The 27,602-nt window shown below is 48.2% G+C and overlaps 2 protein-coding genes across 13 annotated transcripts in view; both read right to left on the bottom strand.

The window, feature by feature from the left end:
- CD3H12orf43 (chromosome D3 C12orf43 homolog) overlaps positions 1-8,402 on the bottom strand; it is a 35,669-nt gene extending 27,267 nt beyond the window's left edge. For all 12 annotated transcript variants that reach the window (XR_008291386.1, XR_008291387.1, XR_003415541.2 and 9 more), the window contains exons 1-5: positions 8,224-8,402; positions 3,119-3,161; positions 2,827-2,925; positions 795-868; positions 182-272 (exon numbers count right to left, since the gene is read on the bottom strand). Coding sequence is in view for 9 of the 12 variants with exons in the window: in XM_053205496.1 (XP_053061471.1) it covers positions 182-272; positions 795-868; positions 2,827-2,925; positions 3,119-3,161; positions 8,224-8,371 (455 nt within the window). In the remaining 3 variants the exon portion in view is untranslated. The remainder of the gene's footprint in view (positions 1-181; positions 273-794; positions 869-2,826; positions 2,926-3,118; positions 3,162-8,223) is intronic.
- A 1,298-nt stretch (positions 8,403-9,700) lies between these two features.
- On the bottom strand, positions 9,701-27,588 carry OASL (2'-5'-oligoadenylate synthetase like). Its single transcript, XM_027043984.2, has 6 exons — positions 27,371-27,588; positions 23,522-23,804; positions 22,182-22,357; positions 15,046-15,287; positions 11,757-11,904; positions 9,701-10,725 (listed from the first exon to the last, which is right to left on the bottom strand). The coding sequence occupies exons 1-6, from the start codon at positions 27,566-27,568 to the stop codon at positions 10,225-10,227; spliced, it is 1,548 nt and encodes a 515-aa protein (XP_026899785.1). The 5' UTR covers positions 27,569-27,588; the 3' UTR covers positions 9,701-10,224.
- Positions 27,589-27,602: the final 14 nt, after the last annotated feature.

Raw genomic sequence — 27,602 nt, forward strand, 5'->3', positions numbered from 1 at the left:
AAGCGAACTCCCAACAGAACCCTCTTCCCTCTTCCACTGAGGGTACTACTTCTCGAGCTCCCTGACACGGCTCCTTCTTGGCCTAGATCTGACCAGATTCTGCATGGCTATTCTGGGGGGCTGGCAAACACAGACGACGGGCAAAAAGGAGGGAACGTGAGGAGGGGGTGTGATACCTCACCTGGAGCCGGAAGGGAAGCGCTTTCGGCTGGGCTGGGGAGCAGCTTTCTTGTCGGAGTCTCCGGGGATGGATGTGAAGAAAAGGCGGAAGCCTAAAATCCAAAGAGGTCGATCGAGTCAGCACTGCCAGGGGCCAGCCCCTCCTCCCAGGTGCCAAGGCTGCCCCGCCTCTGCCCTCGAGGAGATCCAACAGCTGTATGTTGAGAGGCACTGGGTGCCTCCTGGAGCCAGGGCCCGAGATGCCAGAGGGGACGCGAGCTGCGCATTCAGAGCAGCAAGCCCTCAGAGGCTTCTGGAAGCCAGCGGTTGAGCCTTCTGCCTAAGGCAGCTTCCAAAGTAGCAGGTGGGTTGGGCGCGGGACAGACACTCAGCAGGGAGAGGCTGTGAAGTGCCGTGGTTAAGATGCCCCTGCTTGGGGTTAGACAGACAAAGGTGCTTCAGACAAGTGACTTCGTTTCTCAGAGCCTCAGCTCCCATGACACCCTGCCCTGCAAATAGGGGGATCATCATCATACCCACCTCAGAGATCCCAGAACGTACCAAAATGTATTTCCCAGCTCCAGATACACATGAGGTGGGAGACAAGAGCTGGCCTTAATAGTAAAACCACTCACCATCATCCTCCGGGGGGACTTTCTGTATTTCAGTCTTTTTCGGCTCCTTCACTACTTCTGAGATGGTAATTGAGCTACGGAAGGAGGAAATGGTTAAGGATGAGATTTTGGGTAACAAGAAAATTTTTTTAAGTGGAGGGGACGGGGGCATGTGATGTTAAATGCAATGGCAGCAAGCACGCCGGCCTGATAAGAACGGTTAACGCCTACAGCCATCACATGCTGATCAGCCCCCGACAGCTGAAACTGCAGTGCCTCATTTGTTTGCACCCCACTTTATTCCAGGAAGTACTGAAGAAGTTTTAAAGATATACACAGTACCACAGAATGAATGCAATTTTGAATAGAGCAAAGAAAATAGGCCAGGAGGGACAGAAAGTGCTGGAGAGCAGGCACATGTTTTGCTTTGAGCATCCTGGCAGCAAGCATGAAAAGGGAAATAGGACCGACCAATCTAGAGAACTGGTTCAAGGTCAGCTGCCAGCTCGGACACAGTGTTTTTTTTGTTTTGTTTTTTCTTTTTTTTTTTTTTTTAAGACAGATTTATTTTTTAATTTTTTTCATGTTTATTTATTTTTGAGAGAGAGACAAAGCACGAACAGGAGAGGGGCAGAGAGAGAGGGAGACACAGAATCTGAAGCAGGCTCCAGGCTCCTAGCTGTCAGCACAGAGCCCGACACGGGGCTTGAACCCATGAACCATGAGATCATGACCTGAGCCGAAGTCGGACACTCAACCGACTGAGCCACCCAGGCACCCCTCTAACACAGTGGTTTAATGTAGGTCTGCAGGGCACATTAAGCAATGTCTGGACACATTTTTGGTTGTCACAACTGGTGGGGGGGGGTGGGGGGGGAGGGGCTATAGGGAATGCTATTAGGATCTGGTAGGTAGAGGCCAGGGATGCTGCTCCCCATTCTATAGTGAAACAGGAAGAGCCAGTCTAAAAGGTTAGTGGTGCCAAGGCCAAGAAGCCCTGATCTAACGCAAGAGACCAACTAGAGAACCATTTAAGTCTCCTTGCAGAGAAACACAAAAACGCCTCAGGGAGTGTGCTGACTGCTGTTGACACGCATCCGGTAGGATTTCCACCTGCGGAAAAGTCTGATGTGGATCATCGCAGTGCTGGGTGGGCCTTGTTCACCCTGAAGCCGAAGAGTCATGAAGAAAAACTGCACCCGTGTGTTGAAATGCCAACAGACCCTCCTACACGTTTACCACATTCTCGAGCTGGGGCACTGGTACTGAGACCGCGGTGGTTCAGGCTGCTAAGGTCTGGCCCACCACTCTATCTCAGAGCAGCTGGTTTACACTGTGATAGGACATGTTTGTCTTTTTCATGTTTCGGGACTAAGGCCTGAACATCCTCATTTCCCTTTCAAAATCTGGTAGGGCTCAGTCAATCAGGGATGGATCTAGGCCAGTGTCTCTTGAAATGTGTTCCTTGCTACACCGATCGGCCTTCCATGAAGCAAAGCCACTGTGGCCAGATGAGTTTGGAAACTGCTGGGCCAAGCAAAGTCACGCATGTCCCTTTACCGCAGATTCTCAGAGCCTTGACTACACGATTAGGAATCTAAATCTCCGGGGGGCACCTGGGTGGCTCAGCTGGTTAAGTGTCTGACACTTGATCTCGGCTCAGGTCATGATCTCATGGTTTGTGAGTTCGAGCCCTGCATAGGGCTCTGTGCTGACAGAGTGGAGCCTGCCTGGGATTCTCTCTCTCCCCTTCTCTCTGCCCCTCCCCAACTTGTGCTCTCTCTCAAAATAAATAAATAAAGGTAAAAAAATATCAGCTCTGCTCCCTCCTCCCTATGGCTTCGAGCAAACGCTCCTTCTCCCAGAGAGCCTGTTTCCTCACCGGCAGACGAGGACAACGACAGGACCTACGTGGCAGATTGTGCATGCCGTGAGGTGACACAGCATGTGCTCCCCGCAGCGCCTGCTTGCACACCCCAAGCTCCCCACCGACGAGGGCCGCTACTGTTCGTATTAACGGAAGCAGGGGAAGAGAAGGAACATTTTTGGTTACCTGTCCAGCAGGGCTCCCAGTTTCTTGGCTACGTGGGCTCGGAATTCAGGGGTGGTCTGAAGCTCATTGCCATCTTGTTCATGTTCGTCCGCTTTCCGCCTGCAATGCACACGAAAGGACCTCACTTCGCGCCAGCTCAGAGGCTGCTCCCCACCCCCCACCCACGAGGGCAGGGACGACATGTGTCTCATTCACCCCGATAGCCCAGGGTCTATCCTTGCATCTGGCACACAGTAGGGGATAAATATTTGTTTAGAGAATGGATTAAACTTGGACCCAAAGCACACAGTACCTGAGGCTTGGCTGGCTGGCTGGCAACTGATTATTTGCGGCATCTGTGGAAATAACGAAAATTGAGGCATTTATAGAGAAAATGACAGGAACAGTATCTGTTGTGCGTCAGAGGTGATTTTAAGTGATTTACACGTATAACTCATTGAATGTTGCCAACAACCCTGTTAAGGGAGTTATTATTCCCATTTTGCAGAAGAGGAAACTGAGACGAGGAGATAAGATAACTTGGCCAGAGTCACACGGCTAATAACCGAGAGGGTTGGGGCCAGACCCAAGTCATCTGGCTCCAGAGCCCCCTCTTAACTACCATACTGAACAAGAAAGTGTATTGGATTCCAGTATTTATTGAGCACCTACTATGTGCCTGGCTCTGTGCTAAGTGCTGTGGGGGACAGAGAATCCATTATGTAGATCACATTTTTTCAAGCTGAGACTGGAAATGGCTGGCCTGGTGATCATTCACTCAACTGAATACTGAAGCTCTAACATTACCCAGGTGGTGTTCTAGGTGCTGAACAATTTAGACATAGATGCCAGTCCTCACGGAGCTTACATGCTGGTTGGTGGATACGGAGGACTAAAACACACAATTAAAATATAAAATTAGATCATGATAAATACACAGGGGAAATAAACACAGCAGGAGAGAGAAGTGGTGAGGGCTAGGCGGGGGATCATTTTATAAAGGCAGGTAGGGAGGACTTCACGTATAGGTGACAGGTGAATGGATTTCAGAGAGGCAAGGGAGTGAGTCAAGTGGACATCTGGGGAAGAGTCTTCCAGGAAGAGGGAAGAGCACCTACAGAGGCCCCAAGGCAGAAGCCTGCCTGGTGCATCTGAGAACCAGCAAGGAAGCCGGGGTGGCTGTGGCCCAGTGAGTTAGGGGAGCAGCAGAAATGGGGACCTTATGGGGGGCCAGATCATGAAGGGACTGGTGGGCCAGTGTGACGACCTGGGCCCTGAGGGAGGTGAGGAGCCACTGGAGTCTGCACAGAAGAGGGACACGAATGGACTTGGGATTTTACAGCACGTCTCTGGCTGCAGTGTGGACGTAGACCCTGGTAGGGCAAGGGCAGAAGGAGGGGGACCATGGCAATCATGGAGGCAATGAGAAGGGGCAGGACTCTGGATGTATTCTGAAGGAATCAACAGGATTTTGCTGACAGATTCGATGGATGGTGTGAGAGATGTATGAAAGATGGTTCTGAGGTTCTTGACTTGAGTAATGGGACAAAACGTTCTTGTGAATTTAAGGAGCCAACTGGTCAAAATGATCACTTGGTAACTCTGGGCCCACAACAGGGCCATGTGGTGTTAAAACAACTGCGGGGCACACAGTTCACATTGTGATCCATGTCAAAAGTGCTGTGGAGCATAACACGGAATGCAAAGTGCCCGATGCCCCTGGAGTCGGAGAATGCAGATGGCCGGGATAGACCCAGAGTCCTTCCTTCTGAGCATGCCATCACAAGGAGGAGAAGGATTTCCTCTGTCATGACCGCGGAGCGAGGGCTGTGATATAATGTCATGGAACAGAAACAGCATTAGACCCCGGGCCTCAGAAGACGGGTTTCAGTTACGTTCTGGTTCTTCCACTGTGACTCCGGACAAGTCCCTTTACCTCCCCGAGCCTTTGTTTTGGCATCTAGAAAGTGGGGATAAGACCTCCAACTTCCCAGAGTCCCTGTGAGGATACAGCGAAATTTTACATGGGTTTGGACACTTTGTTTGCACGTCTGTCTCCCCCTGGATTTGAAAGCTGCTGGAGCACATGGTCTGTGTCTTGCTTTCTGTACGTCTCCAGCTCTTGGCATGGTGCCTTGGTGTGAAAGAAACATTGCATAAAGTAATCACAGTGTACGTTGTCTTAAAATGTAAGTGGTTTGAGGTGTGGGTGACCAGTGCTTCATTACTGGATTAAAGAGCTGTATCAGGGGTTACAGTAATAATGTAGTAACCTACAGGGGCGCCTCGGTGGCTCAGTCAGCTAAGAGTCTGACTCTTGATTTCGGCTCACGGCATGATCCCAGGGTTGCTGGAATTGAGCCTCAAGTGGGGCTCTGTGCTGGGCATGGAGCCTGCTTAGGATTCTCTCTCTGCCCCACCTCCACGCTTGCATTCTCATGCTCTCTCTCTCAAACACACACACACACACACACACACACATATATAATGACCTACATTTCCACATGGTTATGGACCAAAGGGTCAGAGTTTTGCCCACAATGGGCAACTGTCCGTGGCAGGGAAAGGCAGAGGGCAGTTAATAGCATGGGCTTGGAGGCATAAAGACCTAGATGGGATGCCTGGGTCTCATACTTACAAGCTGGAGGACCTTTCTGAGCATCAGCTCTCGCATCTGTATAATGGGGCTAATAGTTGCTGGAATGGTATTGTTGGAAAAATTAAACTAGACACCAAATGCAAAGTGTTTAGAGCAGGGCACACAGTAACAGCTTCACCCGTGGCGACAATTTTTATTATCATACGGCCCAAGAATGCGTGTCATGTGTTCAGGATCTTGCCTGGCACACAGTAGGTGCTCAATAGGTAACAAGACTCGTCATCAGCAGTCACATCTACTTTGATCGGCAGAAGCTTCATGAATGCACAAAAGGGTAGGCTGTAAAAGTGGTATCTTGGATGCCACTCCTCGCACGCGCATTGCTTCACATGTTGGCCAAAGCTGTTCACATAGGAGACTCACCACAACCCTAAGACCCAGGCGTTTTACGGATGAGAAAACTGTGGCTTTCAGAAATGATTTTCCTTGTCTAGGACCAGCTTCAGAGCTGGCACTTCCTATCAAGTGCTCCCTCTGCTGCCACAGAGAAATCTATCCTGCCAAGGTGGAAGCTACTGGCCCGGAAATCTAGTTGGAGTCTCGGCGACCCCCCCCCCCCCCCCCCCCGCCTCATCAGAGAAGTGCCTTTCTGGCCAGGTCATTCATTCAAGAACTATTTTCCTGAACGCTGATCATGACCTGTGCCAGGCCCCGGGGGAGAGGATACCACGGTGAAGGGACAGGCCAGATCCCAGCCTTCATTAAGCTCCCGTCACGTAACCTCTCCCTTGCCATATTTGTCGAGCAAGTCAGGCCAGGTGCGGCTCAGGTCACGATCTCGCGGTTCTTGAGTTCGAGCCCCGCGTCGGGCTCTGTGCTGACAGCTCGGAGACTGGAGCCTGCTTCGGATTCTGCGTCTCCCTCTCTCTCTCTGCCCCTCTCCTGCTCGTGCTCTGTTCCTGTGTCTCAGAAGTAAATAAACCTTAAAGATTTTTTAATATGTGCCAAGCATTGCAGATGTATCATCTGGGTTACTTCTCAACCTTGGGGGCAGGGGTACCCACCATTATCCCTACTTGATGGGTACCTTGCCGCAATTCTCATTGCTAGTGAGCGATGGAGATGGAAAGGCAGACCTGTAGATAGAGCTTGAATGAGAAAACTCCCGAGTTTTGGTGTCCAGAGATGGGAGGATATAATACTGTTTGGCGTCTACCTATGGGACATACAATGTGGCAGGACGACAAGAAGGGAGAGGCGGGGGGGAATGAATTACCAGAAGACTTGTAAGTCCTTTTATTTATTTTCTTTTTGTTTATTATTATTTTTTAACATTTGTTTATTTTTGAGAGACAGAGAGAGAGCACGAACAGGGGAGGGGCAGAGAGAGAGGGAGACACAGAATCCGAAGCAGTCCAGGCTATCGGCACAGAGCCTGATGTGGGGCTCGAACCCACAAACCTTGAGATCATGACCTGAGCCGAAGTCGGACGCTTAACCGACTGAGCCACCCAGGCGCCCCGACTTCTAAGTCCTTTTAAACAAAAGCAGGGGTTCTTAACCTTGCTTTGCTATGGCCTGCTCCGGCAATGTGGGAAAGCTTGGATCCTTTTTCAGAATAATGTTTTAAATGCATAAAACACAACACATTACAAAGAAAGCCAATGATACAGAAATTCAGTTATCATTAATAGTTAAAAACAGGGGCGCCTGGGTGGCTCCGTCGGTTAAGCGTCCGACTTCGGCTCAGGTCACGATCTCGCGGTCTGTGAGTTCGAGCCCCGCGTTGGGCTCTGGGCTGATGGCCTGGAGCCTGCTTCCGATTCTGTGTCTCCCTCTCTCTCTGCCCCTCCCCCATTCGTGCTCTGTCTCTCTCTGTCTCAAAAATAAATAAAAAAACGTTAAAAAAATTAAAAAAATAGTTAAAAACAAACAAACCCAAATTTGGCACATTAATAATATATGTGCTTCTTTATTAATGCATTAAATCTTTATGAATGCATTACGATCTACTAGTGGGCCCAAAAAATGGCTGTAATTTTTTAAATGGATTAATTAATTGATTTTTGAGAGAGAGAGAGGGAGAGAGGGCACAAGCAGGGGAGGGACATAGAGAGAGGGGGACAGAGGATCCGAAGCGGGCTCTGCGCTGACAGCAGCAAGCCCGATGCGGGGCTCGAACTCAGGAACTCGAGATCATGACCTGAGTGGAAGTCCCATACTCAACGGACCGAGCCACCCGAGCGCCCCCCAAAACGACTGTATTTTTAAAGCAGGGATGAGTGTCAATTATTTTTTCCCAACATTTTACCGTGACTAAAATGATACTTTGATATACATGGAGACGGTAACGGGATATGGAAATCTGTGATTTTGTTAGGACCAAGTAACAGGTACTGCCCAAACTACTGTAGCACTAGATTGTCACCGTCAGACACGTGGAGGACCCAGCTCGCTGACAGCCCCAGGATCTGAGAAGGTGCTGGAGGCGGGGAAAGGCTGGATGCCAGCATCCGGGAAGGGGGGCTGTCCCAGCCATCTCGGAGAGGTGGCGGGCTGCCAGCGTGCGGCAGTGAGGAAGGACCGAAGGAAGCAGAGTCAAGAGGCATTCAGGTGCCTCAGTTTCCCCGACCGGGGTAATGGAAGTACCCTCCCTGTTGCACCTGCCCGCTCTCTGAATCTGAGTCCCGCGCAATCCCCGGAGCTTTCTCAGGGAAAGAAGTCGCGTGCCGGTCACCCCCTCTTCACCACCCATCCTCTCAGACCCCAGGAGAAGATCCCACGCCTTTCGGCCAGACTCCCTGCACATAGCCTCCTACCGGCTTTTGGCTTCTCCGGCCCCCTCGAGCGATGCTCCAAGCCCCAGGCCGGCATCGCTGCCTCGCGGCACCGTGCCAGCTCCTCCTCATCGCTGCTGCTGCTGCTGCTGCTCTCCAAAGCGCTCAGGGGGCCACTGGGCGCGGCCATCTTGGGCCACCGCGAAGGATTGTGGGGAGCGTTCCACTAGCAACCCTTCTCCACCACGGCACTAAGGGCGGAGACGCGCAGGGCATTGTGGGGATTGTAGTTCTCAGGCTCAGTCCGCCCTCGGTTCCCCCGGACTGCCCTGAGGGTTTCCTCAAATATGAGAGCTGGAAGAGCCTAAGAGGTGAACTCCATCCTTTTCTTGATGAGGAAAATGAGACCTACAGAGGAAAAGGAATTGCCTAGGTCATACCAGAACCTTGACTCCAGCCCAGACCTACCGAATGGGAACTTGCATTTAACCGTGATTGCCTGGTGATTGGTGTGCACGTTAAAATTCAAGAGGCACAGTCCCGGGTGATTCTGATGCACAGTTTCTCCAATTTTTTACCTCAGGACTTCTCCACTCAGCCTGCACATTGGAAACACTTGGGGAGCTTTTACATACTGACTCCTAGGACCCACCCAGGACCGACACATTAGAATCTCTGCAGTTAAGATACTCTGCTATGTAGGATGAACAAAGTGACTTTTGTCTTTGGGATGCTTCTCTTCATGTTTTACCTTTGAGGCTGCGTGTCAGAAATTGTATTAAAATAAACTCTCGGGGTGGTGGGGGGGGCCTGGCTGGTTCAGTCGGTAGAGCATGTGACTTGATCTCAGGATTCTAAGTTCAAGCCCCACCCTGCGGCAGAAATTACTTAAAGGAAAAATAAAATCTTAAAAACAAAAACAAAACCTCTTTGGCCTTGGGCTTTTCTATTATGAAAGAGAGGAAGGTGACTTATTCATTCCTTTTTTCTTTTTTAAACAAGAATTTTCCCGTTACAACGTGGGTACTGGGGGCACGATCAAGAATAAAAGCCGGGGGTGGACTAGCCTGTCTACCCTATGGAGGGGAGGCAGTTGTTCTGTCCCTTAAGGCAAAAGAGGGCGGGGAATAGGTTACTATTGGTAAATTGCCCAGAGGCTGCTGAGAACCAATTATAAAGTAAGGGAGTAGTTCATCAGAAACCAGGGCAAAGGGGAGGAGTAAAAAGGAAACTTTTTACTGGTTGATGGGAGGAAACCTGATCACATGATATCCTCTGATGATAAAGATACTGTTCTTTTCCTCAAGTCCTTGGACCATTATGTACTGTTTGTGTGTGTGCATCAGGAGTTGAAGGGATCGTTTTACACTTCATCGTCCTCGCTGTCCTGGGCTTTGTCTCTGTCTGTCTCAGTTTCCCTGCAGTCCTCGCCTCCCAGAGTTAGGAGGCTCCAATGAGTAAGCAAGAACCACCAGGACGGCATCAGCACCCCATAGAAAGAGACGACGACCACCCAAAGGAGAATAAACAAAGGTTATTTATTTCCAACTTGCTATTGCAAGGGAGTCAGCCAGCATCCCTCGTAAACTGGCAGAGATTCCAAGACAGGGAAAACTTGATAGTGGAAAAAAAGGGAAGGCTTCAGGTATACGCTGATTGAAGCTGTTGGCATGGGGAAGCAGTAGGCAGCTAATTAGAAGCAGGGCCTCCTCTGTGATTGGTTAGGGAGCCTATCTGGATTTTTCTGGTTGGTTCTAAGCTGGAAGTGAGGTCGAATTAGGGAAGCTGGCAGTGATCAACCAAGTCCTGATGATTTGGGGGTGCTTGCTACAGAGGTGATAGTTTGGCTTCCTGGCCTAGGGGACTGCAGAGGCTGTGGGTCAGAATTCTATTGTCATGTATGGTCTGGCCATTGTCCATCGTATAGCAAGTGTCCCACATCCCTCCTGGTGGAGCTACGCTCACTATTTACAAAGCTGGTGAAGACATGGGACCTCCCCCAGGCGAGAGCTGGAGGAAGTGGTTGATATGCTGAGTCCCGGATTAGTTGGGCAGAAAAGGAAACTTTCCAGCTCTCTTCTCGGAGAGGATGAGGGTGTCACTATCCCGGATACCATAGCTCCACAAAGACACCCAATCCTGCAGGACTTGGCCTTGGAACTCCAGCTGCTGCTGACTTGTGGGCAGCCCCTGCTTGTCTTCAATCTGCTGCTTCAGGCCCAGGATGAAGCTTTTGGGGTCAATGGCGTAGGCATGGCTCCCACCATTGGGATGATTCACAAAGACCTGGATCTCGGGGGAGATGGTCTCCACCAGACAGATGCGGATGTTGGAGAAGACTCCGTAATAGGCCAAGGAGCACTGGCTATTGAGGGGCTGTCGCTTGCCACCAGGCTCCTGGAAGGACAGATGCTGTAGGCCCACACAGCCCCGGCTCTGCCAGATCTTCTCTTTAACCTTCTTTATGGGTTCATAAGGGTTCACCCTGAGGATCAGATCTGAGTAACCCCACTGTTCCACGGTCACTTGGATGTCTCGTGCCCGCTGGAAGGGAGAGAAGAGGGAGAGGGGTTAATTCCACCCTCCTCTGACATGCAAAATTTCCCTTTACCCATCCTTGTGTTTCCAACAGCAGTAAACATTTGGGTTGTGCCAACCACCTTCCAGGCCCTGGGCTGGGCACCTGTCACACTCTTCTGAATGCATTTTATTGTCACAGCAGCCCTACGACCTTGGTTCCTTTTATCCCATTGTACAGATGAGGAAATTGTGGTCGAACGTGGTTAAATAACTTACTGACCATCACAAAGGTGGTGAGGAGCACCGTGGGTATTTGACCCAAGGTCGGTCAGATTTCAAAGTCTGTTCTGAACCACCATCAGCGGCCACGCTCGAGGGCCTGGGAGTCCCTGGTGGCTGAAGAACACCACTTGGAAGGTGCTGGGGAGGGTTGGACACCAGCTGATCTTTTCAAGAAGGAACATAAGCCCGGAATCCCCAAGTCTTCTGATTTTAGAAGATAAAAGTTTTTGCACAACGGTTTTTAGATTCAGGAAAAACCCAGAGGCATATATTTTTCAGTCTATCTGTGGGCCTCAGTTGGCTGGTGGGCCCCACAAAGACCTGGTGCAAATTCTGGCTCTGCTGCCCCTTTGCAGTGTGATCTTGGTTAATTAACTGAACCTGCCTGAGCCTCAGTTTCTTTATCCCTTGAGGGTAGGGGTTAAGTCTTATTTCTGCACTACTGTTGTTCCATTGCCCCTCCCCACAGCAACCCCAAATGCTGGCACAAGAGAGCTGTTGAACTGACTCACCTGGGCTCAACTCATGCAAAGAATGATCGCGAGCATGACTGATTCTCTAGGGGGTTGTGGGAAAGAGAAAGACAAGGAGAACACGAGTTTGTAAGGAAGGCTGAGGCTCAGAGGGTTGAAAAAATGTCCCCGAGTTCACAGAGCTGGTGGGTGCCCCAGCCAGGCTTCCAACTTCCTGACTCCATCGACACAGAAGTATATGCTACGCAGTTACCCGCTTCCAAGCTTCAAGCCCTTGACAACCCCGAGAGGAGCCATTACCTTCACGGTCCAGCTGGGGACTGGATTCTCCTTGTCGTCATAGCAACAGTTCTGTTTCAGGCACTGGGAGGCCCTCTGAGCGACGATGTCCCATCTGTACCCTTCTGCCACATTGTGGGTGGGGTCAGCTGGATCCAGGATGACAGGCCTGCAACACAGGGAGAGGGTTCCCAGACTCTCTTCCGTCTGGAGGCCAGCAAGCCAGAAAGAATCCTGCTCAAGCGATCATCTGTTCCAACCACTGAGCACGTGCTGTGTCTGGAGCCCTGGGCAGGCTGTCAGGCCAAGAGGACCCAAGAACATTGGTGGAGAAGAAGCGAGTGGGGATGATTATATTTCCAAGAATTCCTTTTGGGGAGAGGTGCGTGCAAGGTGTTTGGGGGGGGGGTGTGGAGTGTTGAGATGCCCCAAGGGCATGGGTAGCGATAACAGGTACCCGCTTAGGCAGGTGGGCAGAGCTTTTGTTTTGCTGAGGCTCCATAGGTAAGTTGAAGGCTAGGGCTGCTGAAGTGCTTTGGATGATAGAAACACCACCACCAACAACAACTACTGATATTTATTGAGGCGCTGGGCCACACCCTGTGTGAATTCACCTATTTTAATCCTTCTAACAATTCTGAAAGGCAGCGACTATTGTTGTTGCTGTTGTTGCTGTTGTCCCCATTTCACAGATGAGGGAACTGAGGCACAGACTTCTTTCTGTGAGTTCTCACAGCCAGCAAATGGGTGTTCTCACCCATGGGCTCTGCCTCAGTAGAGCAGGGGTTAGGCTGCCACCAAATGTCTCTCTTCTGTATAAATGGTGAATGAATTTTTAAAGAATATTGGCTTGAAGGAGGTCTAATCGCTTCCTTAAGTGGTGTGGGGTGGCCATATGTGTTGGATGCCAAGCCCATGATTAAGACCTGGCCCTTATACTCCAGGAGCTTTGGGCATAAGAGGGAGCTGTGACTTTATCCGTGACAGAATGCAACATCCCTGCATCCCTGAAATAATCCTGCCTGAAAAAGGGGGAGGTGCCAGGCTGTCCTAGAGGGTGAGATCACCTGACCCAAAGTGACCCACCAGGTGACCTGACACATAGCGCCTGTGCCCAATGGGTAGACTAGTTCCCTCTGGGGACTGGACCAGGGATGATGCAGGTTCCTCATCAAACGGAAGTAAGAGAGGAACAGGGCAGGTGTGGGGAGAGCAGCAGAGGTCATGGGAAGAAAGAGGGCCTGGGGACCACGAGAGAGACAGAGAAAGAGGGTGTCTGCAGGTTTGCCTTGGGTCCCAGTGGCTTTCTAACCTCACATTCCTGGGCATCCTTATAATAAAAATCCCCTTCTCATCAGGAGATTGGGGTTTTCTTCCTTGTAAAGAAATAAAAAGACCCAATACTCATATAAGGGAACAATAAATATTGCTTGCAGCTACCTAGAGCTAATGTAAAGACTTGTTTCAGCTGGGTGTCCCCAGAAGTAGGTGCCAAGAGCAGGATCTGGGTGCTAGGGGTTTATTTGGAAGGATATGTGGGGAAGCACCACATGTGGGGAAGGATATGTGGGCCACCGGCGGTCAGTTCCACTGCAGGGCCTCTGGGAAACAGTGTAGCACACGTGATCCAGACAGAGTCCTCCCATCTGAGACAGGAGGGAGCTGGGGTATTTATCCCCCAGCTTCCACCAGTCATTAGGGGAGGCTGAAAACCCTCAGGCAAAGGGACCCAAGTGCTGACGCTTCAGGTTGAACCAGCCTTCGCTGAAATGGTTGATGGCCCAGGGCTTGGGGGCGGGCGCTGGTGCTTTTCCTAGAGCTACATGTGCTCCAACGGCGTGAGCTACAATAATGAACATTTCCCCGGCATCTACCATAGACTGCACTCCATAGGCCCTTCAGACTCTGACCCTTACAACAGCCTGCACAGTGGGTGCCAGTTTCTCCTGTTTTCCAGATGAGGAGCTGAGGCTCACAGAGGTGAGACAAAAAGGCAGGACTGAGATAACACCTGGCTCTCTGTGATTCTTTCCATTTTTCCATGCTGTCACTAAAACGCACCGAAATGGGCTTTTGGAAGCCAGAGAGGAAAGCAGGGTGAGGTTCCTTGAGGGACAGGGAAATGCCCCTCAACCCCTCCGGGCCCCTGCGAGTTTGAAAGGTGGCCAACTTTTTTTTTTTTTTTTTTTAGTTTGGATACCATTAATTTATTATAAAAGAGAGACATGAAAATTATTTACACGATGAAAGATTTTGCAACTTCACTGGAACAGGCAGCTTCACTTCACGCCATTTCAATAATGATTTGTTTCAGTCTACATACTTTCCGTCTCTAAATAAGAGATAATCCATCTCTAAATAAGAGATGCCACCATCTCTAAATAAGAGATAATCCTTGACGAGGCACCTGGGTGGCTCAGTGGGTTGAGCATCCCACTTCGGCTCAGGTCATGATCTCACGGTTCATGAGTTCAAGCCCCACATCCGGCTCTGTGCGGACAGCTCAGAGCCTGGAGCCAGCTTCGGATTCTGTGTCTCCCTCCCTCTCTGCCCCTTTCTCGCTCATGCTCTGTCTCTCTCTCGCTCTCTCCAAAATAAATGAACATTAAAAAATTTTTTTAGGGGCGCCTGGGTGGCTCAGTTGGTTAAGCATCCGACTTCGCTCAGGTTATGATCTCACAGTTCGTGAGTTTGAGCCCCACGTTGGGCTCTGTGCTGACAGCTCGGAGCCTGGAGCCTGCTTCAGATTCTGTGTCTCCCTCTCTCTGCCCCTCACCCGCTCACACTCTCTCTCTGTCTCTCAAACATAAATAAACATTTAAAAAAAATTTTTAATGTTTTTTTGTTTTGTTTTTTTAAAGAAAGAATCCTTGTCATCTAGAACTACTTTGGTGCCTCCATATTCTGGAAGAAGAACTTTATCTCCACCTTTCACATTGACTGGTTGAATCTCTCCATCCTTTCCTTTAGATCCCCATCCACCGGCCACCACTGTTGCTTGCAATCCTTCTCCTTGAGATTTTTCTGGAAGCACAATGCCTCCGTGGATTACAATTTCGGCGGGACCCCTTTCAACTAAAACTCGGTCCAAGCGGGGAAGAAACTTTCTAAACGCCTGTTCTGCCATCACTCCGGCCGTCCCAGTTGGTACTCCGAAAGACGGCCACCTGGAGGTGTGCCCCGAGTCACTGTGACATTCCGGTTCAGTTTTACTACTTGATAAAGCCCAGCCAATCAGTGCGACACCGCTTTTGCCTCCCTTCTCTCTCCGGTCTCCGTGGGATGTGGCGAGCAAGCAGGGGCCCAGTACCTGTCTCTTTTGAACTGTTTTCTGACAAAGCCCTTGATGAGTGGGTTCTGGAATGTGTAGTACTTGGTCCAGTAGATGCAGAGGAACTCATACTCCTGGAGCAGCTCCATCACAGTGGCAAAGCCCTCGTCCAGCCTGAAGCTCTCGTCTTCCTGGGCACCTACTTCCCAGGCGTAGATAGTCAGCAGCTCAAGGGCATAGACAGGGGGCAGCGCCGCCCTTGGGCACTTGGCTTTCACGTACTGTAGAAAGAGACCCGGGAGAGAGAGAGACCCCAAGATTGTGTGTCAGGATCCGCTCTGGACGGACCACAAACTGGAAAACCCAACTTCCTGTGTCAGCTCTGCCACCTACCGGCTGTGTGATCCTGGCCAGTCACTTTCCCTTTCGGGCCCTGCATGATTTTCCCGGTTTTAGACTTAAGGGGCTCGCTCAGTTGGCCCAGTGGGTTTCAAAGTATGCTTTTTTTTAAAGGTTTCATTTAAAGAATTTTTAAAATATTTATTTTCAAAGACAGAGACAGAGCAGGGGGAGGGGCAGAGAGAGAGAAAGAGAAAGACACACACACACACACACACACACACACACACACACAGAATCCCAAGCAGGCTTTGTGCTGTCAGCCCTGAGCCTGATGTGGGGCTCGTGAACCCTGAGATCATGACCTGAGACTAAATCAAGTCACTTTAACGAAGTGACCCACCCAGGCGCCCCTTAAAAGATTTTATTTTTAAGCAATCTCTACACCCTACATGTGGGGCTTGAACCCACAACCCCGAGATCAAGAGTTGCATCCCTCAAACTAGGCTTGACATAACCCCTGGTGTGGACTTACAGAGAGATGTCCCACGGAGTGAGGGGTGGGACTCTGCTGCTAGATCCCAGCCTAAGCAGCTCAATTTCTATCTCTCTTAGTGTACTGGGCTTCTGAAAGTTTTCCTTCAAAGAAAAGTCTTCTTAGCTAATAGAAAAAAAAAGGGAGGGGTGGGAGGTATCTATAGAATTTGTCAATAGCTGAGATTCTGTGGGGAACGCAGAATGCTCTAGCAGGCATCTCTTTCTTCTCCACTGTATAGTGGCGATGCTGGTTGGAGGACGGGATTAGCATCCCCCTCAACTCCAGGGTGGGTCCTGACTGGACAGGGTCATCAGCATAAACCTATTCCCCTTGCTGAGTGATTGGTTCAAGAGAAGCTTGTGATGTGAGCTGGCAATGTGAGTGAAGCCCAGGGGGGCTGAAAGGACAGAAATCTCCCATGTGTGGATGTGAGGGCAGAAATAGCTGTGGCCATTTTGCCATCCTGAGGTTAAATCAGCCTGAAATCTGAGTTGGGAGAGAGAGAGAGAGAGACAGACAGACAGACAGAAAGAGAGAGAACTTGAGGCAATTCTAGAGAAAACAGACCTGCCCCCCCCCCCCCCGCAAACAGTGCCTGAAACCCCATCCCCACTGTTACAGGTTTTCACACATGAGCTGATAATTCTCCTTGGTGTTTAAGTCAGTCTGAGTTGGTTTTTCTCTTACTTGCAAAAGAAAGCATCTTAACTTAAGCATCTTAAAGAAAAGCATCTTTTCTTAAAAAGAAAGCATACCAGTCACTTCTTGTCTAAACAGTTTTTCTAGTATTCAGTTAGAAAATGAAAATTTCTGTCAAACATCCAGCTATTTGGTTCGTGGATGTGAAATTGACATCTTGCCCTGTGGCCACTAACACCCCATAGTCAAAGGGGGGGAAAAAACCCCTACTTCGACCTTGAAACAAACAAAAACAGGTCATCTAAAGGATAACAACTTTATTCTCAACTTTTAGAAGCATTTTTTCATTGAATTAAAATTTATTTACAAATTAATGAATTTGTTTTCATAACATTTTTTGAATTCACACTTAAAACTCAAGACTAATGTAATTTTGTTAAGAATTCAAACTCATAGCAATATAATTTATTTTCTCCAGTATTAGGGAGATTTTACTAGTGGGATTCTTTTTTTAAAAGCTTATTTATTTATTTATTTATTTATTTATTTATTTTGAGAGAGAGAGAGCTGGGGAGGGGCAGAGAAAGAGGGAGAGGGAGAATCCCAAGCAGGCTCCACATTGACAGAGCAGAGCTGGACGTGGGGCTCAAGCCCATGGACCGAGAGATCATGGCCTGAGCTGGAGTCTGATGCTTAATCACCTGATCCATCCAGGTGCCCCTACTAGTGGGATTCTTAAAATTTAGATGATAAATATAATGCAGAATGCCTGTAACCGTAAGATGTAAGCCTTAGGGAACACGAGCCCCTTCATTCTCTTAGGAGCTTCAACAGACTATTTAATGGTACAAAGAAAAACAACAAAACAAAACAAAACAACCCAGAAGAAAACATCTGTGTTCCCTTCCAGGGCTGATCTTCAGAGATACTTTGCTTTCTCCGTGTTCAGAATGTTTCTGACTCTTGCAATGGCGCCGTCTGAGATATGTCATGACCTTTCTAGATATGATAAATGTGAGAAAATTGCCATTTTTCCATGACCAGACAAACTCTAAACCTAGTCTTGATAATTGTTGTTTCTTTAAACACCTATTATATTTTCCACTGGCTTAAGCCTTTTCTTCTGCAGTCTGATTCCCTGGCAAACTAGCCTGCAAGTTCTCATTTAATAAGTGACTTTTGTCTGTTAGTTTCTTTCTGCAGCAGGAGGTCTGTCTCACTGAGACTGTCCAGGAGGATTCATTTCCCAAACGACCTGAACTGTGTTGCCTGAGAAATGTACCCCATGGGCTTTGACATTTGGACACGCCCCTCTTCCAGCTCCCAGGGTGGACCTTGTGTGGCAACAGCTTTATCCTTGCTGATGTTTCTTTCCACCTTCCCCAATCCGACTGTTTGTACGTCTGATCCTAATTAAGTCTGGTTCTTGGCCAAATCCGATTCTGGTTCGTGTTCTTACTTATTTGTACAGGGCCGTTTATGTCCCTTTTGGTGACAATGACCTGTGCATCTAGTTTTATGGTTTGACCATTTGGTCTCTATGGGGAGACAGATGATAGGACTTTATTCTCTGCTGGGTGGCAGTTGATGGGACTTTGCTTGTATTTTGTGTCTTTCTCTGTTTCTCTTTTGGTCTGTTTTTTTTCTTGAGGATTCTGGTATCTCCCAGGAGGCTCACTGTTGTTGTCTTACGGGTTTTTAAATTACTCAAAAAGTTGTCTGCATGTGTGAATATGTGTGCATGTGTGTGCACATGTATACGTGACTCGTGGAAAACAGCCCTATGAGATGAGGAGCTGACTGATGGCTGGATTTCACCCTATGTTTATTTTTGACCATAATTAAAGTAGTAAAACCAAAAGTGGTAGTTATTTTTGTTTTTGTATATAAAAGAAGAAAACATTTTACAAAAGAATGATCTGATTACAATATAATCTATTGGTAGGTAGATTTCTTTCTTCCCACTCAGAGATTGGAAATTTATGGAGCATAATTGGGAATAAATTCATATTCCCAAAAGGGGACTGAGGCAGAAGTTCACCAGATTCTTTTATTCCAGAAGCGGATGACTTCATAAAAGCAGATTGCTTAACCAAAGATCAACAAAATGAGAATTAATTACCCAGACTAATGTTCTATTTTTGATGGATATGTGACAAAAAAAAAAAAAAGACCCATTCTTTCTTCTTAATCTAATTTCTATCCTCAATCTATGGCTATACTTGGGCAAGCTAAGTTTAAACGTTCTTTAAATGACATATTATTCCAACACCTCAGGATAAAAAATGCCTATAAAAATTCCTACCATCGATCATAATCTAACAAATCCTCAGAAAAACAAAGATAATGATGCTGTAAAAGCATAGCATATATAAATTGGCCCTGTTTACAAAACTATTCAGAATGATGGTTAAACATTTACAGGGTGATTTTATTAACTTCTTTTTCATGAATACGTAGCATTTACATAAGTTCAATACAAATTTATCCTTCTTCCTACGAGGATAGGTTTCAATAAGGCAATGTGTCAATTAACCGATAACCAATAATAAATCAAGTTTATAAATAAAATTGTTTTCATGCAAGAAATCTCATGTCATTAGGTGTGAAAATTCCACTATTAAGAATCAAAGACAGGGGTGCCTGGGTGGCTCAGGTAGTTGAGGGCCCAACTCTGATTTTGGCTCAGGTCATGATCCCAGGGTCATGGGATCGAGCCTCACATCAGGCTCTGTGCTGGGCATAGAGCCTGCTTAAGATTCTCTCTCTCTCTCTCTCTCTCTCTCTCTCTCAGCCCCCTCCCCAGCTCTCTCTCTCTCACACAAATAAATAAAATTAAATTAAAATTAAGAAAAAGAATCAAGGACAGGGGCACCTGGGTGGCTTGGTCAGTTAAGTGTTTGACTCTTGATTTTCAGCTCAGGTCATGATCTCGTGGTGGTGAGATCCAGCCCACGTTGGGCTCTGTGCTGGGCATGCAGCTTGCTTAAGATGCTCTCTCTCTCCCCTCTCTCTCTCTCTGCCCCCTCTCCCTCAAAAGAATCAAGGACAAAATAAAACAGACCAGAAAGACAGATAATGTATGATTCCATTTAAATGAGGGACCCAGAGAATAGGTCAATTCATAGAGACAGAAAGTTGAATGGTGGTTGCCAATGCCTGGGGAGGAGGAGGATGGGGAGTTACTGTTTACTGGGTGCAGAGTTTCTGCCTGTGAGGATGACAATGATCTGGGAACAGACAGTGGTGAGGTTTACACAGCATTGTCAATGTAATTAATGCTGCTGAGCTGTATACTTAAAATGGCAAAAAACAAAACAAAACAAACAAAAAAAACACACACACACCAAAAAAACCCCCAAATGAACAAAAAACCTTGTGTGAAAAGCACAACTAAAACACTGGGAAAAGTCCCATCTTGTTCCCAGAACTGTACTGAATTAAATACTTCCAAATATAAGAAACAAACATCATTTTGTCCGTAAAAGAAAAACAAAACAAAACAAAACAACAAAAAAAGCAAGAATAACCCCCTCCTCTTCACACATGGAAATGATGCTTATAAAATCCCTTCCAGAAACTGATCTGATACTGTTGTAAGGCTGATAGAAGCCCAGCATTATATAGATGCCAAAAATAACACTTTGGGGACAGGCTACGAGCATGAACACACTCAGACGTCTCTAAGATCGGTGATAACCTTACAGTCAACTTGAAAGATGAAACCCCCGAGGAGCTAAGTTGCGTGCTCCCTGGTTTCCGACCCCCTAGTTGATGGACTGAAAAGAAGAATGAAATACTTCTGAGCCATGAAAGCACATGACAACTCCTGGGACTTTACAAAGCCTCCAAACCAACCAACAAACAAACAAACAAACTTTAATCTTTTAACCACAATGAGACTGTAGTTGTGTTTACCAAATGGCATGAGCTCTTTATGTCCTTCTATATTGACCAACACATCTTGCAACACTCAGCTAAACAAAACTAGTTGAACCAAAGATATCATCAAATCAGTAACACTGAACAAAAAACTGTTTTAAGAAACCACACGTGATCAAATCCCTGTTTTAAGGGAGAAGGCTTGAACAAAAACAGAAGGGAGGATTGTAGAAGTAACGCTGATATGTTGTCCCGTGGATATTACAAAAAAAATGTGTATATCATATGCAGGAAGAAAACATTCAGCGCTCAAGCAAACAGACAAAGCAAGCAAATGAATCATTCTTTTGGGTTCAAATTCTTCAAGTCCACAAAACCTTGCATTGTTTCCTGTAAGTAATTGACTCACCAACAAAACCAATTTTATTCTTGGCTTTGGCGATGCTGGTGTCTGAAGATACATCACAACCTTGGTTGACATGATAATCGTGTAAGAAAATGGCTATTTTTCCACCAAGTAACTGCAAACTTACTAACCTTGCAAAGATTTTAAGTTCTTAATGTTTATTTATTTTTGAGACACACACACACACACACACACACACACACACACACACACACAGTGTGAGCGGGCGAGAGACAGACAGAGAGAGGGAGATACAGAATCTGAAACAGGTTCCAGGCTCTGAGCTGTCATTACAGAGCCCAACCCGGGCCTCGAGTCCACGAACTGTGAGATCATGTCCTGAGCCAAACTTGGATGCTCAACCAACTGAGCCACCCAGGAGCCCCTTGATTTAAAAAAAAATACTTTTTTCTAAAAAAAAAACAACTTCCTTTTTAAAAATGAACAAATCTTTCTAAAATATGACTTTCTGACCATTTATTTATTTATTAAAATTTTTTTCCTTACCATTTTTATTAAATAAGAAAGCAGCTCCCCTCCCACCCTGCCCTTTTTCATTTTTGAGTTTGTTTCTGAATTTTCCTTTTGTAATTTTATTTTTTTTATTTTTATTTATTTAAAAAAAATTTTTTTTAACATTTATTTATTTTTGAGACAGAGAGAGACAGAGCATGAATGGCGGGAGGCTCAGAGAGAGAGGGAGACACAGAATCGGAAGCAGGCTCCAGGCTCCGAGCTGTCAGCACAGAGCCCGATGCAGGGCTTGAACTCGTGAACCACGAGATCATGACCTGAGCCAAAGTCGGACACTTAACCGACTGAGCCACCCAGGCGCCCCTCCTTTTGTAATTTTAGACGACTTGTTCATTTGGATATTTTGGAATATCCTTGGTGCCTTGCAAACTATCACGTGTGAAATCTAAAAAGTAGCTATTAGTGGATATATTTAGTCAATAGTGGTTGTGATAGGAACCCGACCATTTGTGGGGGGAAATTGGTGTGGGTGCAATTAAACAAAACTTTCCTCTGGTTAGTCCTTAACCAGCTGAGATTAACTAATGTCCACAGAACTCAGTGAAGTTGACATTAGCCAACATAGACCATAACTGGGGTGTTACAAACATTTGTTTACTGAAATACTGTGTGTTCCTTATTTTCCTCCTTCCTTCTCTGTTCCTCTTTCTCCTCCTCCTCCTTTCCCACCTTTCTCCACTGTTTCACTTTACAGTTTAAAAGATTAGCAGTTTCTTCCCCCTCCCCCAGTTTCCTGGAATGACAAATCAGCCCCGCCCTCCCCCCCGCCGCCCCCCCCCCCCCCCCCGCTGCTTCTGCCAGCGACCCCTTCTGCCCCCATCCTGGCAGCCCCCTCACCTGCAGGTACCAGTGTTTTACCAGCCGCAGGAGGCTTTTCAGCTTGGTTGGCCGATGTTTCACAAAGTTCCTCTGCAGCTCGCTGAAGGATGGGGAGAAGTTTCCAGGGTAACCGTGGGCCTCAATCAGACTCACATAGACCTCAGGAGGTGGCTGAGAGTTGGAAACAGAAGGCCCTGAGTGGGAGGAGGCAGAGGTAGAGAGTGGGGATTTAGGAAGCCCCAGGTTGATAAGAGGTCTATGGAGCTAGCCTGCTCATGCATTGGGGTGTCTCTCCAGGGAAACCTGAGACCTCACAGTCTAAGGGAATCAAGGTTTGCCTTGCTTGATTGTACTTCTGGAGAACCAAAAGTGGGCTTTCCATTCCTTGGGTCTCAGAAGACTGTGGTCTTCTCTCCACGTCCCAATACCCCAGGTTTCCTTAATGTCTGCTTTGGATTCCTTTCTCGGGGATTTATTCCAAACTCCTGACCCCAGAAGCAGAGAACCAGTTCCAGATAAGAAAGCTGGGCTCCTCAAGCAGTGTGCTGCTGAATGCTGTGCTTTCCTGGCATGCATCACTAATGCATCTGGGCACTCTCTTTCTTGCTCACGTAGGATCCCACTTCTGACACCTTCTCTACAAAGCAACTCCTGGCAACCACTCTAGTTAACAGGAGCTGGCACAAGAGGAAACATGATCATCTGAGATTGTAGCTGATACTGTTTACTTCAAACATCGAGGACTCTTTGCCTGAGGACAAACCAGAAGTGCTGGGGAGTTAATGGTCCTGGGAAGCAGCCGTCAGCCAAGGGTGACTGCGAAGTTGGGGAATAAATGCCAACATCCCACTTGGGATTCAGTTGAGGGGTACTGTACGTGGTGACTTAGAGTTCTCCAGGAGCACAAAGCCCTGTGGTTCATAATGGTGACCTTACGATGCTTCTTTCCTCCCCTGTCCCTCTCCCGTACTTCTCTATCAGCATCTCCTGGGACTGCTTGTCCTCAAACCCTTGTCTCAGGGTCTGCTTCTGGAAAAGCACAAACACTACACCTGTGATAAATGCTACAGAGGCACCCCAGATTATGCTTCTAACACATTCCCCTCTGTGGGTCTCGTCTCCTCTTGCAATCATATATTTATCCACATGATTATTTGGTAAGCGTTTCCCGAGGTGGGTGACACAGTGGCCCAAGTTGGGCCAGTCCTGGGCCCTGTGGTCGCTGAGCCCCCAGCTCAGAACATGGGTTGAATGGATGAATGCAGGTGTCTGCATGTGGTCATGAACAGGAGGTGAGGGAACTCGGGTCTCCCGGGGAGGGCAAGTGTGTGAATCAGATCGGCTTCCCCTCCCCTTACCCAGGGCCCTGTAGGCAGGCACGACGGTGACAGTGACGAGCTCTGCGGTCTTCCTGGTCTGGATGGTAAAGACAAGGGCGTCGGGGACTCCTTGGACTATTTCCACGTTCTCGAGCCCAAGGGCCAGTAGGTCCCGGCAACACCACAGCTTTTTCCACATCAGACTCAGAACGGCTTGGTGGTACCTGGCCTCCTCCCGGAAGCTGTGGAAACAGCTCAGGAACACCACCAGTTCCACCTCCGAGGTTCTCCTGAGCACTGTGCCGTTTCCAAAGGAGCCTACCTGCGGAACACAGAGCCCCGTCACCCTGAGCCACTGCCCCTGCCAGGCAGTCCCTGAGGCTCCTTATAGGAATTATCCCACGTAATGTCCACCGCAGCCCAGAGGTACGGGTGGGGGTACCACCGTCCCCCTCTTTCCAGGTGAGAAAACTGAACTTTCAAGAGACTAACTCACTCACCCAGGGTCACACAGTGCACAGAAGGGTCTGGGTCTGAACCCAGGCAGCCGGACCCCAGAGCCCACACTTCTTATTAATGACAACGCATTGCTTCTGAGACGGGGTATTCTCAACCTGTGGAGTGACGCCTCCTCCAAGAAACCTAGTGGCGCCTTCTGTACAGCGCATTCTGAGCCTTCTGGGTGTCTGAGTAATTTCATGACAGTAAAAAGCGGGGCGCAGGATTGCCTGGTGGATAAGAACCGTAGGGCAGCCTGCGGGATGGGGCAGCCTGACTTTGACCCCGATTCTTGCCCTTGTTTCTCAGCTGTGTGATCATCGTGAACCCTCATTTCTCATCTGTGAAATGAGAAGAGTAATGGCACTTGAGTCACTGGGAGGAGACTCAGTGTATCACTGGGATGATACATACGGCATGGCAAGGGCTTACCACGTGCCCGGAATGCAGGAGGTCAGCAATATATTTCTCACGCTCTTCTTTGTCTAGTGGACTGAGATCATCCCTTCTCTGCCTGGGATTCTGTTTCCCCATCTGGATGGAAGGGGCCTGAGCTGGACAAGTTGGAAGTGGTCTATTCGATGTTCTGAGAGTCTAGACCTGCTCTCCCGCCCCTCCTGCCTCTGTTATACAAAGCCCCACAACTCTCCAGCCTCAGGTTGGGCAGTAGATTTGCTAGTGATGCCCCAGACCTCAAGTTGGCTACCGCTTCTGGGGGGGTGGAGTCACCAAGGGTTGATTATAATCCAGCTGTCACGGGGTGAACACTCACTATATCACTGAAGGCCCTTTACACATACAGTATCTTTTAATCCTAACACCCGCTGATTGAGGTGGGTACAGGTATGATTGTCCCCAGTGCACAGATAAGAAAACTGAGGCAGTGAGGATTAATCAACTTGCCTTGGACTCCGAGCCGGGAGTCATAGTCAGTCAGATAAAGGGGCAGAAGACAAGGGTGGTTCTTCTCCCTTTCTTTCCTGTGACCCAAGTGTCTGAGGCAGGCCCTGGGTCTGAGGAGAAGACTGCCATCTTTTCTTCCCCGCCCTTTTGCATTCTCTTCCTTCACTGAGACCCAGCATTTCTGCCCCATTTGGCAGGGCTGGGGATGGAACCCTGTGTGTGAATGAAGGGCTCATCCCCCTGAAAGCTATAGGCTTCCTGCCATTTTCAGTGGTAAGACCCAGGCAGAGAAGAAAGAATATTCTAGAATAATCTTCATGACTTGCTTCAGCCCGAATCTGCTTAAACCCAACTCGTTCAAGGACAAGCCCAGTAAATCAGGTTTTTGGGAGTTGGGGGGGGGGGGGGCGGGAAGAGGGTTTAGAGTCTGAATAAAGCAATATTTCTCATTGACCATTGCTTTTGGGCTATCTCTTTTATTTTGTGGTTTCAGAGAGAAGGCAAGGGCTACAGTCTTCAGGCAGAGTTTGAGGGCTGGGTAAATACCACTTCCTGCCATCAAAACTCATCCTCTTTGTAGCATCCTATAGTCTCCGGACCTGCCCCATTTCATCTACTCCATTCTCTGGATTGTTAGGGGTGGGGTAGGCTGGGAGGCTCTGCCTGACTCAGAGCAAGAATTTATAACAACGCTTTTGTTTTTGAGCATGTACCAGGTGCTAATTTTTTTTTTTAAGGTTTGTTTATTTTTGAGAGACAGGGCATGAGTGGGGGAGGGGCAGAGAGAGGGGGAGACACAGAATCCGAAGAAGGCTCCAGGCTCTGAGCTGTCAGCACGGAACCCAACGCGGGGCTCGAACCCATGAACCGTAAGATCATGACCTGAGCTGAAGTCGGATGCTTAACCGACTGAGCCACCCAGGCACCCCCAGGTGCTAATCTTTTAGTTTTTAGCTTTTGCTGGACAAGGAGGAAATGGTGATGAGGAGGCAGAAGCTTGATGGAGAAGAGGAGTTAAGATCACGCAGCTGGTAAAGAAAACATGCCAAGAGTCAAACCCAGGTCTGTGGAAATCATACGGCCTCAGGCTCTAGGTGCTAGGGGTGGGTGTAAGGAAGGGCTAGGGACCTGAGATTTCTAAATCCTTCCCTGAGGTGGCTGCCCCTGGAGACAGAACTAGAGCACTGGGCTGGAAGTCAGGTGCCCTAATTCTAGTCTTGCTTTTGCCACTAGCTCTCTGTGTGAACTTGGGACATCTATCACCCTCTCTGTGCTTCAGTTTCCTTCATTTTTAAACAAAGGTGTGGCTGAGACTGTCTGATTCTCCAGGGCCGTTCTCGCTTTGACCTTCTTGAATTTTGACTCTAGCCAGGTCAAGAAGCAGCTGAAGGAAGGGCTTGGGGGGACATCTCAGTGAGGGCAGCCTGGAGCCCCGGCTGTGGAATCAGATAGATCCTGGTTCAAATCCCGGCCCCACCACTAGCTGTGTGACCTTGGGTAAGTCACCTCGCCTCTCTGAGCTTCCGTTAAAGAAAACTTCTTTTTTTTTTTTAAGGTTATTTTCTTTCTTTTGAAGGCTTCATTTAATTTTTTTTTTTTAATTTACATCCAAATTAGTTAGCATATAGTGCAACAATGATTTCAGGAGTAGATTCCTTAGTGCCCTTTACCCATTTAGCCCATCCCCCCCTCCCACAACCCCCCCCCCCCCGTAACCCTCAGTCTGTTCTCCATATTTATGAGTCTTTTCTGTTTTGTCCCCCTCACTGGTTTTACATTATTTTTGTTTCCCTTCCCTTATGTTCATCTAAGAAAACTTTTTTTCATCTAAAACTTAAAACGTAGAAGAATAGAAAGAGAACACAACGAGCACTCATAGATCCAGCCAGTGAGATTCAACAGGTTTACCCTTCTCGCCACATTTGCATCATCAAAAACACTTTAAAGCAGATTACAGATACTTTTTCCTTGAATACTTTAGGGAGCACATTTCCTCCCATAACCGCCAAACTGTTAACACCTAATAAAGTCAACAGTGGCTGCCTTAGATTACCTAATAGCCAGGCTGTATTAAAATGTCCTTAATTGTCCCCACACTGTTATTTTCCAGATGGTCTACTTCACACCTGGATCCAGAGACCTCGCATTGCATTTGGTCACTAGGAACCTTAAGGCCTCCATTGTGCTCATCTGTAAAATGGGCAAAGGACAGTGCATACCTCACAGGGTGCATGGATTAGAGACAGGGTATGTTAAAGGTTTGGGCTAGTGAACTACAATCACTAGTTTCCTTATCAGGCTTGTTCGGCTCAAGGCAGACAGTACGTACGTACTACAGGGTGCACGCAGCTAGCTGGGGTGTCCTGACATGTCAGCAGCATGGGCTGAGGATAACGAGGCAAGACGTCCCCAAGCATCCTCTGACACGAGGACCCTCATGCTGCCTTTGCCGGGCCCTGGCCTGTGGATGGGAGGGAACAATCTCACCTTGACCACCTTCAGCACCCGCGCTTCCTGGTCCAGCCCATGCTCCCCCTCAAAGTGCTCTTCCCGCAGGAATTTTTGCACCGTCCGCACGGCCTCCAGGACCTCTTCTTTCCAGTCCCGGCTGGGCTGCAGCCACTGAGTCACGAAGGAGTCCAGCCGGGAGGCAGGGGTGTCATAGAGCTCTGCGGTCAGCGCCATCTCTGAATGAGGAGAGTACCACTGGGGCACAGAT

Source organism: Acinonyx jubatus, chromosome D3, assembly GCF_027475565.1.
Source record: "Acinonyx jubatus isolate Ajub_Pintada_27869175 chromosome D3, VMU_Ajub_asm_v1.0, whole genome shotgun sequence".
Lineage (NCBI taxonomy): Eukaryota > Metazoa > Chordata > Mammalia > Carnivora > Felidae > Acinonyx > Acinonyx jubatus.